Below are 12,408 nucleotides of genomic sequence, written 5' to 3'. Positions count from 1 at the left end.
AGACACTGTTCAGAGAGGTGTACTGTTTTCCCTCCTTGTAAATCTCACATTTGATGATGGACCACAGGTTCTCAATGGGGTTCAGATCAGGTGAACAAGGAGGCCAAGTCAATAGATTTCCTTCTTTTATACCCTTTCTTGCCAGCCACGCTGTGGAGTACTTGGACGCGTGTGATGGAGCATTGTCCTGCATGAAAATCATGTTTTTCTTGAAGGATGCAGACTTCTTCCTGTACCACTGCTTGAAGAAGGTGTCTTCCAGGAACTGGCAGTAGGACTGGGAGTTGAGCTTGACTCCATCCTCAACCCGAAAAGGCCCCACAAGCTCATCTTTGATGATACCAGCCCAAACCAGTACTCCACCTCCACCTTGCTGGCGTCTGAGTCGGACTGGAGCTCTCTGCCCTTTACCAATCCAGCCACGGGCCCATCCATCTGGCCCATCAAGACTCACTCTCATTTCATCAGTCCATAAAACCTTAGAAAAATCAGTCTTGAGATATTTCTTGGCCCAGTCTTGACGTTTCAGCTTGTGTGTCTTGTTCAGTGGTGGTCGTCTTTCAGCCTTTCTTACCTTGGCCATGTCTCTGAGTATTGCACACCTTGTGCTTTTGGGCACTCCAGTGATGTTGCAGCTCTGAAATATGGCCAAACTGGTGGCAAGTGGCATCGTGGCATCGTGGCAGCTGCACGCTTGACTTTTCTCAGTTCATGGGCAGTTATTTTGCGCCTTGGTTTTTCCACACGCTTCTTGCGACCCTGTTGACTATTTTGAATGAAACGCTTGATTGTTCGATGATCACGCTTCAGAAGCTTTGCAATTTTAAGAGTGCTGCATCCCTCTGCAAGATATCTCACTATTTTTGACTTTTCTGAGCCTGTCAAGTCCTTCTTTTGACCCATTTTGCCAAAGGAAAGGAAGTTGCCTAATAATTATGCACACCTGATATAGGGTGTTGATGTCATTAGACCACACCCCTTCTCATTACAGAGATGCACATCACCTAATATGCTTAATTGGTAGTAGGCTTTCGAGCCTATACAGCTTGGAGTAAGACAACATGCATAAAGAGGATGATGTGGTCAAAATACTCATTTGCCTAATAATTCTGCACTCTCTGTATATGTGAGTAAATCTACTTACGGGACCAAGTTATGAGTATTTCTTGATGAGAGCAACTGAAATAGTAGACGAACTCCCACAACATTTTCAAACTTCTGAAGGCGGTTTCCCAAAAGGAATATGCTCTTAAATGTACTTGTCTGAAGGCCTGGAGTAAAAGCATATTTTAGACAAGAAAACAGATGGGCATCCCCGTAATTGGATGGGGTCTAGAGGAATGTGTTCCTCGGTGTGAAAATATTTTACACATGAAGAACAAAATAAAAAAGTTAAAAGTTTTAAAGTGCAAATTATACCTTTGCCCCTAACTAAATGTACACGTTCTACATTGACATATGCACATGTGAGTAACAAGAAAATTACAAAAATATTCCACAACTGCGTGTGTGAATCTGCCAGGCAAGTGCCACAGATTCTTTGGAGGAGTTGAGGAATAGTTTGTGAATTTGAAAAGTGTCTCAAATTTGCTGTAAACGAAAGAGAAAAGAGACGGGTGTATATGTTTGACTCCTTTTGTGATTTGGACCTTTTACTGCAGAATTACAGTGTCAAGTTTCTCATTGTTGTTGTATAGAATGTTATTTTAGAACATGGAATACACAGGTTATTACTGAGCTACCCACCATTTCCAGGTGCTCAAAATGTTACAGGGTTACCACACCCACTAAATACGCACTATGTGGAATCAGCATTTACCGGGTGCAGTACTGCTTCACCAAATTTTAGAGGATCATGAGTCTCTAAATTGGCAAATCTTACAAAAGCTGTCATAGTTACTTTGGGCAATTCCTTTTGTATTTGTAAAGAATAAATTACTTCGGGCAATTCATTTTTTATTTGTAAAGAATACATGCTTTAGTGCAATACCTGCTTTAGTGTCTATTTGCATACAGCAGTTTCATAATCCCAGTGGAGTGCTGTGTCCAGATACTCAATTGAAATTGAACCTTCCCTGAACATTCAGAAACAATTTGGGCAGATATGATACCTTTATTGATTTACAAATTGTGTTGGAGTAGTATGCAGTTAGCGTGGGCTGCACCCTAAACTCTTTGTCTCACTCCAAAAGGCACCACGCCTTACCTTGTCATTTACGGTTGTGGCTGTCAATCATATTGTTCAGATGTGTGAAATGAAACACTAGAGCCCGCTGTTTGTTCCTTCTTTCTAATGCTAACCATAGCTCCCAGTCCCTGCAAGCTTTGTTGTTAATATGCAAAGCACATTGAGGATGAATGCATCTCTTTTCATGATAAAGCTTGTGCCATGTACACCTCAAGTTGCTGCGTGTAATCACTTACTAATTAACTTAGATTTGAAAAACAGAATGTATTGATCGGTGTTTCCCTCTTTTGTTGCAGACTTGCAATCCACTCAGTCGTCATCCTGCCTTTAATCTACCTTGTCATAGTCAGGAAAAACCCTTTCCGCTTTGCCATGGGAATGGCCCAAGCTCTCCTGACAGCCCTCATGATCTCCTCCAGGTAAAGGGCATGAAATGAGCAACCATTCAGTTTACGATTCCTTATCAGTTAAACGTGGTTAACCTAGGTATTTACATGACTTGTCCAGCCTGAAGTGGCTATGTCAGTGACTCACCGCAGGCGATAGGGGGCGTGTTTACTCGGGGATGTCATTCCTGTAAGTATATATTTGGGTTCTCTTAGCTCATCCTAGTTTCACGTTTTCTCTACAACCAATGTGAGAAATGGGATTATAAAAACACCTAGTACTGTGAAAAATGTATTTGGTAAAGCGAATACTATGTCTTGACATGTTACACCTTGTGAACCAGTTATTTACGTGACAAGCATCTTATAGTCTCAAATTCAGGTCTTGTGTTGAAAGCCAAACACCAAAACCAGTTCGGAGTCACGCTTTGTAGTGTTGCATGACTGACATTAGAATGACATCGGAACTGATCTATTCCAATTGTTCCAGTTTATTTCAAAGTCCTGATCAATGGTTTTACTCTGGTGATCTGGCAACTGTATTGGAATGTTTGCAAACGTATTTTATTCGCCTTGGATTTTATTTCGTATTTTATGTCCTCTACCCCAATAAATGAGATCACCCCTTTCTGCCCACATGATGGGACAGAGGGGTGGCCTTTACGGCCTGCTGGTTTGCTCAGTAATTTTTTTCTATTTACCAGTTCCGCAACTTTGCCTGTAACTTTCCGTTGTGCTGAGGAAAAGAACCACGTGGACAAGAGAATCACCAGGTTCGTTTTACCTGTTGGCGCAACAATCAACATGGATGGGACAGCCCTATATGAAGCCGTGGCCGCGGTCTTTATTGCACAGCTGAATGATTTGGAGCTGGATGTTGGCAAGATCATCACCATCAGGTGAGGTTACACTGTTACATCACTATGTTACTGCTGGGTTAAAATACAAAGTCTCTCCCAGTGCTGCAAAGGGCTTCCAGGCTCCGATATTAGAGTTGGGTTCTCTTGTCTTCCGACGTCACTTACAAAGTTTAACCAATCCAAACTGAGCAAAAAGACAATTTTCTGAGCAATAATTCCAGCTGACAACATTGAAGGTAACAAATTGAACAAATAGCACTAGAGTAAGAAAAAATTGAGGAATTTTTAGCAATATTTCTAAGAAAGCGTAATTGACAGAATAGTCTTCCCAAGTGTATGCAAAAGAACTAGAAGACTAAAAGAATTCGTCTAAATTTTCACCCACCAAGCCAAGGTTCTCACTGAAATATAGTGTTATCCACCATTTTGAACCTCTGTAATAAACTTATGAAATCACCATTTCATGTTGTCCTTCCTCCTACCTCTGTTGTGCGTGCATGCCTGCTTTCCGTGCCGCAGGTCACTTTGATACTACACAAGGGGCTGTAAACAGACTGAACATATATCCTCTGTGTCAGCAACTATTGCTGACGAAAAATGTAGTACTATCATTTATCTTAAGGTTGGTTAGGGTTGTCAGATCCTCAGCATCACAGACAACTTTCATACCATCAAAGACAAACAAGGTGGTGCCTGGTTCTGGGACATTTGTTTTAGAGCCATAGTTGCTATTTTGCACAAAGATGCTTCATAGGACTTGTTTGACTTCATTGCTTTGTTGTTCTGGAAAGACTTTCATCTGCTTGGAAAGTGAGCATTTGTTAAGATACTTTTATCATTTAGAGATTGAAGGTTTGTCATTTTATACCTTTTTCGGTGCCTGCCCCTTCTCACACTCTAATTTATTCCTGCTCTCAGTCACTCCGCTCAATTTCTGAGTGACCCAGTCAGAGTCCCCCAAAACTATCTCTTCTCACCAAATCAGCTACTTCTATAACCAGGGAAGTGCCTGGTTGTTAGAAATTGGGTCGTAGGTTGACTGAGGTGTAGACTTGGTCAAGCAGCAACCACAATCCTAGTCAGGGTAAGGCACAATCAAAACCTAAATTAACCTGTGCTCCCCCTTTGGTAGCTTGGCACAGAGCAATTGGGCTTAAAATAATTGTGCAACACTTCAAACAGTAAAACAATGAAAACATATCACAAAAAGATTCCACACTAGGTTAGAAAAATAGATCTGAATTTAATAAATACAAGATGACCAAAACAACAAAAATCCTATAAGTAGAACTTGAGATAATGAATTTCAACATTTTAAGTAAAAATAGCACCAAGAATCACTATTGGGGACAACTAGTCACGCCGGACCGGGACAAAGTAAATAGTTCAGTTCAACCACGATGGAGCATGGCCGGCTACAGGGACCCAGTTAAACCTGCTTAACAAAATCCTGGTTTGAGGAGCATTGCGTGGATCCATGCAGAGCATCCATTGCGCAGCCTAGGCAATACTTGTATTCCAAGATGCGGTGAGGCTGCGGTGCAAGATCCTGTTGCATCGATGTTGAGGATCCTGCCAATGAGGCTTGCAAGGCAAAGGCTGGTGTTGAGGAAGATTTGCACAGTTGAGGCAATGTGTCCGTTGTGATGAGCACTGAAGCTGTGATGCTGAGTTTAGGCGTCATTGTCAAGGCTGTCAATGCGAGAAGCAAGGAGCTTGCTCCAGGAAAAGCATTGCACAGTGTCGGTTCCAAAGACAATGCGTCAAACCTAAAATGTGGGATGCTGCAGCGATGCCAGTGTTTTGCGACGGGTCCAATCCATGCAACAACAGCAGTGCATTTGTTCTGCTTGAGAATGCGTCGCTCAGCCGAGGAGATGCATTGGTTTTTCTCGAGGATGCGTCACTAAGCAAAGGATGCATCAGTTCTGCTGTGAAAACACCTTGGGTCCACTTCCAAGGGTTAGGACTGGGTAGTACCACTTTGCATGTTATACTCACAGATGTCAGAGTCCAGGTGCAGAAGGGTGGTCGTAAGTCTTTTATGTCTGTGAGACCTCAGATCAGGAGGCCAGCCAGCTAGCTCCGGGAGTCACTCGGAGTTCAAGCGATGCTGGTCCAGTCCTTCTCACCCAGGCAGGGGCACAGCAGGAAGCAGGGCAGCACAGCAAGAAAAGAGTCAAGCCAAGCAGCCAGCCCAGCAGATTGACAATCCTCCAGGAGCACAGCAGTCCTTCTTTCCGGCAGAGTATTCACAGGTCCAGAAGTGTACTGAAGTCGTGGTTTCTGAAGCCTATTGCTTATACCCAGTGGTGCCTTTAAAGTGGGGGAGACTTCAAAGGCAGGCATTTGAAGTGCACCGTGGCCCTGCCCTTCATGCCCTAGCTTCAGACTCATTACAAGGGGACAGAATACAGCCTATTGTGTGGGGACAGAATACAGCCTATTTAACTGTTAGTGAGGCTGGGCCCAACTCCTCTCTCCCAACGTGCTGGCGGGATGGCACATCAACTTACATCCAACCTCCCATTGTCTATGGCTATCTAGAGGAAACACACAAAGGCCAGCTGTCACCCATTCCAGACATGTAATCAGAGACAGGCAGCAGGCACCAAATGGTTAAGTAAGAAAATGCCAACTTTCTAAAAGCAGCATTTTCAGAATTGCAATTCAAAATCTGACTTCACCATACGTTTTAATTTTAAATTGTGATCCCAGAGACACCAAACTTGAAAAGTCTTTCTCTTCACAATTGGGAATTACACTTATAAAATGCAATAAGGTAATCACAATTGTATCCTAAGGGAGAGATAGGCCTTGCAGGAGTGAAAAACGACTTTGGGAGTTTTTCACTACCATGACATGGAAAACTTTGAAGTGCACGTCGTACCTTTTAAATAAATTTCACACTGCCCTGTGGGTTGTCCAGAGCCTACCTTTGGGGTTACGTATCTGTATGAAAAGGAAAGTTTTGGGCCTAGAAAAAGGGTTAGTTTGCTAGGTTGACATGGCAGTGTAAAATTGTGCAGACAGTGTCTGCAATGGCAGGCCTGAGACATGGTAAGGAACTCCTTAAGTGTGTGCACAATCAGTGCTGCAGGCCTACTAATACAATTTTATTTACAGGCCCTGGGTACACATACTACCACTTTACTAGGGACTTATAAGTACATTAAATTTGCTGATTAGGGATAAGCCATTATTACCATGTTTAGGGCAGAGAGCACAAACACTTTAGCACTGATCTGCAGTAGCAAAATACACAATATCAGCAAAAATGAGGTCAGAAAAGTGGAGTAGGTAGTCAGAAAGTTGGGAGGAAGACCACCCTATGTCTGTCCTGTCAGATCTAACACTTGTCATTTGCATACATGCACAGTCCTTCAACAAGGATTTTACCAAAAAATTATGCTTCGAAATATAGTACGTATGACACTTGAATTAGCCTTGATTCTGTTATAGAGTATCTGACATAGAACATACTGAGGACAGCCAGGAAATATTTACATTCATAAAGATACTGTGTCTAAACTATAAATAGTTTTTTAGATTATTAATATTCAGCATCCTTTTTGATTAGTGATGCCCTAACTAATGTCATCAATGTCATTTGAGTTGTTACTTTTGATGCCACCACTGATTGTCTTTGGTGGTGACATATGTGATACCAGTGACATCATTGATAATGCGATGCCTGATAATGTCCAAATAATGCCTGTCACGTGGGACTCATTCAAAAGTAGTACCTTCTTATGTCCAAGAAGGATCCCATGCTTGCTCAGACTTATCCAGAGGACCAAAATTAGTTACAAAGGAAACAAAACACAGGTCTGGTATAGATTGCACCTCATACTGTTTTGACTCCAGTCAAGCGTAACAATGAACAAAATAAGTGATCATACTGCAGTTGACGCAGTGCTTCAATTATAGTTATATATATAGAAAGAACATACATAATATCGACTGTACTGTTCCCTGTGGTTCTATGCATTGAATGATGAAATTCATAACAGGGGTTGCATATGTCATTGTGGAATCCCTTGAAGTTATATTACACGTAATAGCGAAGAGGGAGGATCTGCCAACTTTTCGACCCTGTGTGACTGTTAGGGTCTGTTCAGGACCAAGTCATCTGACTACCAGGCCAATCCCAATCAAATGTTTCAGTGCTGTAGCATGTTCTATAAGAACCAGTACCAATCCGCTTCATACCAAACGCAGCAAAGCTGGTCCCATAAAGATCGAACCAGTACCAATATCAAGGCAAAATTGCCCAAATTGTCATTTCAGTTTATTCTTCAACAAGAACGCAGTGGAGCTAGTCTCACTCCGTTTGGCACCACTGAAGGGTGGACAGAGAGAGGGAATATGTCTGTTAAAGTCAGTGATGCTACTTTGAGATCATGAGTAGTAGCAGGAAAAGGTAATTTATGTTTTTTTAAATTCAGTTTTACTGCAAATGTCTGTGATTTTAAATTTTGAATCGTAATCCTAGCATCACCTCAATTGTTTAAATGAAACCTATTAAATACAAGATTAAACAACAATGTTCACTGCCCAAGGGACACATTATTAGGAGAGAGGTGGCAGTCACTGTACACATCTTGATTTCAGATTTTCCCTTTCTGTTCCTCTAACCAACCAGATCTTATGGTCAATACAACATAAGTAAAGGATAAATCTATATGGGCACACCTCCCAAGAAGAAACAAATGGGGGGCAGTCTACATCACACCTTCTACAAAACTCAGAATTTGTATATATATTTGATGCAAGTTTAATTACAGGCTCGTCATCATTGTAGCTTATGTGAAATAAATAAATCATTTGAATCAAATATTTGCAAAGTCAACAGATACGGCTTGAATTTTGCGTCCTGTGTAGAACATTAAAAGGAATGCAGCTGTTTTATAAAAAACAAACAAAAAATGTTCTTTCTGTATACAATGCCTCTGTGAGGTAACTAATGTAATGTTTGATGAAAGCAGCGCTTATGCATTGCAATTGCAGTGAGAGAGAAGTACGTCTCTGAGCAGAGAGAAATCTCACTGTACATACAATTAAAGAATTGGTAACGATGTCTTGTAGACATCTGCACTGTCAAGACAGTTGTAAAAATGTGTGTGAAGCATGCAGACAGTATAAGGCAGGTGGCTCAAGGCCTGAGTGGAAACAGTGGACATAAGCATTCCCTTGACTTGATATTTAAAACCAACTTAACAATTTAGTTTCTGGTTCTTGCCAGTAAGTACTACGAGAGAGATGTTCAATAAGGGACCAGGGTTACAAGTGAGGAATTTTAAAAAACTACTCACCCTTGCTAAGAGGGCCACTTTAAGAAAGAAACATTAAAGTACTCATTGTTCCTGGAGTAGATGTTCTCTGTTAACAAAACCACAACAATGTTCACATGGCATGATATTCATTGCATAGGAAATTCAGAAAATTACCATCAAACCAGTAATTCTAAAAAGCATGAGAGTTCAGATAGGTGATGGATCAAATGACAAAAGCACAATGTCTTGTCACAGTACTTTGATATGGGGGTTGAAATCAAAATGAGATGTACCCTCGTCTCCCATTTTTTGCATTTGCCATCTAGCAGGAAAGGAGAGTAGAGGAGGTGCTTAAAAAGTGTTTGCTTAGTTAAGAAACACGTTTTGTTGTAATGTGCTATTAGAGAAGTCAGGTGTTGAAGAAACTTTGATGAATGAGCTCTGTGCTGTATTTATTTTTTGAGGCTGAAGTTTTTTTCCAGGAGTCAGATGCTCTTAAATGACTTCCTGAAAAATTCATATGGGATTGCTATGAATGAAGGTACTTCTTACCTATTGGAGTGTTGTGTGTTTTACTCAATATTAATGGGAGTGGATTGTCCGTCCTTGGCATGGTAAACCCACCCAGATTCTAGCACATGCGCAACAGACCATTCAGGGTCAAACCCATTGACAAATTTGCCTTTCCACAGATCTTAGCTTTCCATGAAGAAAATATCCTGGCTTCTAACCACAAAATAAGACTAGTCAGAGGCACGGAATTTGCAGTGACTGCTGCCTGAGATGACCTCAAGATCACTGTGGATAAAACCAGAATTGCCACTGGCTTACTAATTGACATCTCTTCTACCTTTGGCACAGTGCACCATACCACCAGGGGCATGGCTACCAGTAGTGCAGGAGGTGCAGTGGTACCAGGACCCGAAGGCCTGAGAGGCCCATTAACTCCTGATAATTTTTCTTATTTTACTACCTAACCAGCACTTAGAGGGCCATTTTTATTGCTTGCACAGAGACCCATGATACCCAAACTAAACCACTGCACCCCACCCTTCTAAAAATATTGAGTGACACTGGAATTCAAGATACTATCCTAAAAGGATATCTTCCAACCGTACGTAAACATCCAACAGTGTCTCTTTTCATCCTTTCACTTTAACAGCCTTTTCCTGCAACTAGCTTTCCACTAGATTGCACCATCTCTCCTCCCCTCTTAAGTATGTAACCCAAACCCCTTCCAGACCTCATCAAATCCTTAAAATGTATCTGCTTCACCTGTGCCATCCCAAGGGCAGACCTGTAAACCAGTGATACTCCTGACCTTTACATGTGTCCCTCGGTCAACAGCAGCACTGGGAAGCTGTTTACTCAACTCAGTACTAAAATGAAAAAATTTTTATCTAATCAGGCAAGCATCAACTAAATGGTTAATTGAAGTTAGAGAAAGGTAGTAACTAAGGTGTCCTGCACCACTTAACTTTAGGAACGCATTCATTTTTAAAGACAATTTGCAGCAAGCGTGTAAAAATATGATACATTTTCTTCAAAATTCAAAATGTGTATTTCATTAACATGCAGAACCATTTCACCATAGTATATCAGAATATATCAGTGCATTGAGAAATATATATTTTTTGAGTGAAAGTTTTCAACCTTGAACTTAGAAGCATACATTCTTTCCCCCTCACTGAGAACAATGCCAATAGTGAACTATGAGGCAAGTCAGTTGTTATGTGCACTGTTTGAGTAGCCTGGGTTCCTATTATAACTGAACAACATTATAGTTTATTGAATCAAACACAGGTGAAGGTGTTGTAAGACACACACCTTTAAGCCATGTTTTTGAGATCATGTTATATGTGATAATGAAGAAAAATGAGGGAAAATGAAATAAAACAATTGCCTAGGATTACACATTTTGGTAATCTGGTGAAGCCAGGATTACTCCCAGATATTTTGGTTTCACATTGTGCAATTCAGCCACTAGCTATATATGCTTCTCTATCTCTACACCCACCTTACCGCCAAGTCACCCAAATTCTCTCCCACTGCCCGGCTGGCTTCAGTGCAGCCCTTGGTCTTATCACAGACTCAACATTTGGCCCCTGGGAAAATGTTTGTGAGTGCCCATGCCCTAGGCCAATGCATGCAAGCACTTCTCCATTGTAAATTATACAACCACCTCAAGCTTGCCTTGCCAGAAACTATGAGTCTTAAACGTCTAACCTGGACAAAGTATCACCTCACCATCTTCTGGCCTACGGAACTCAGATTCTGCTCATCATATCTGTGGAAGTGAGGAACCTTGAAGAGACTATGGATTCCAAACAATCCATTGTATCGCCAGTAAATCGTGTCCAAAGGAACCTACTATAACATGAAAAATGTTGCATCAAATATTCCACAGTTAGAATTCCCTCCCAGTCACAGGTAACGATTGACGTTGTTCTTGTGGCACTCAGATCATGCAAAGGGACAGTATTGTGTGCCCCCTCTTTACTTAATCCAGGGACTCCAACGAGACAACAGGGCAGCCACCAGACAGCATCTACACCTATCCATAAACAACTACATCATTTCAGCTCTTCAAGCTCTGTACTTTCTGCCTATGGACAGGTATATATCATTCAGGGCTCTCTGCAGCACCCAATGTGTCATATCAATGGACTGATTGGTCCTCAACTCAAACTTTGCACCTAATGACAAAGAAGAGCACTTTGATGCAGGCTGACCCCCACTTCTGGCAACGTCTTCTTTCAGAAAGTCTTATACTGGAGGCCTCTGCACAGATGGCCAAGCTGTGGAAGTTGCTCCTGGCAAGGATATGGATTTACCACAGCCACTTTGAATTATGAATCATGGTATTCACCTGGCTGCTGTCAAACAAAAGATCCAATCTGACATGTCATGCAAGAAGAAGATGCCACATGTCTGCACGCTTGACCTGGCCTGTAATTCCTGATGCTGGAGTTAATGGAAGTTCCAAGTAGTGGTGGAACATCTAACTCCCATTATACTCCGAATGCATATTCCAGCTAGTAAGCCTGTCAAAATCTGGCAGGGAGTTAATGGACCAGAATGTGAGGAAAACATGCAGGAACCTGTGTGAAAACATAGATTCTTGTACTTATTCCCCATTCCTGCCACTGCACCTTGTAATTCAGGAGTAGTTCTTGCGCCCCGGTATTACAGAGCACCAGAGTATTGGTAATTTCCAGGTGCAGGAATTATATTCTGGCCCCTTGGCCACTTGTACTCAGGCCCTCTGTAAGATACACCTTTCCGCATCTTTTCATGATTTAATGCAGCTCCAAAGAAGACTGATGTTCTGTCTTCCTTCCGGTGAAATTAGCACATGAGCGCATGCTTGAACACTGTCTCCCTGAATGTGCATGATGATGACAAGACTGGTACCTCTGCCTGCGGTACAACATGATGATGTTTACAGAGAAAGAGGAATCTTTGATACTTATTAGTGTCTGCATATCCATCAAGATAACAAGGGAAAAACGATGATGTGGTTAGAGTTGGCAACACACGGTTATCTCTACTAGGGAAAACATCAATCGGGATGTGTGAAAACCATGGAACTCACAATTGTATAGCAAAAAGTAGAGGAACAAATTATTTACATTTACCATGTAACAATCAGATTGTGAAAGACTACTTAGCTTGACTGTTGGAGGAATGTACCAGAT

General features: G+C 41.6%; 1 protein-coding gene across 1 annotated transcript in view; it reads left to right on the top strand.

Moving 5' to 3' along the window:
* The window catches only part of SLC1A1 (solute carrier family 1 member 1), a 281,630-nt gene that overhangs the window by 245,828 nt on the left and 23,394 nt on the right, over window positions 1-12,408 (top strand). The window contains exons 9-10 of the mRNA XM_069228358.1: window positions 2,485-2,607; window positions 3,279-3,473. Of these exons, the coding sequence (XP_069084459.1) occupies window positions 2,485-2,607; window positions 3,279-3,473 (318 nt within the window). The remainder of the gene's footprint in view (window positions 1-2,484; window positions 2,608-3,278; window positions 3,474-12,408) is intronic.

The sequence above is a fragment of the Pleurodeles waltl genome, chromosome 1_1 (genome assembly GCF_031143425.1).
Source record: "Pleurodeles waltl isolate 20211129_DDA chromosome 1_1, aPleWal1.hap1.20221129, whole genome shotgun sequence".
NCBI lineage: Eukaryota > Metazoa > Chordata > Amphibia > Caudata > Salamandridae > Pleurodeles > Pleurodeles waltl.
The sequence above is the reverse complement of the archived record's forward strand: the minus strand, read 5'-3'. Positions and strand labels throughout refer to the sequence as shown.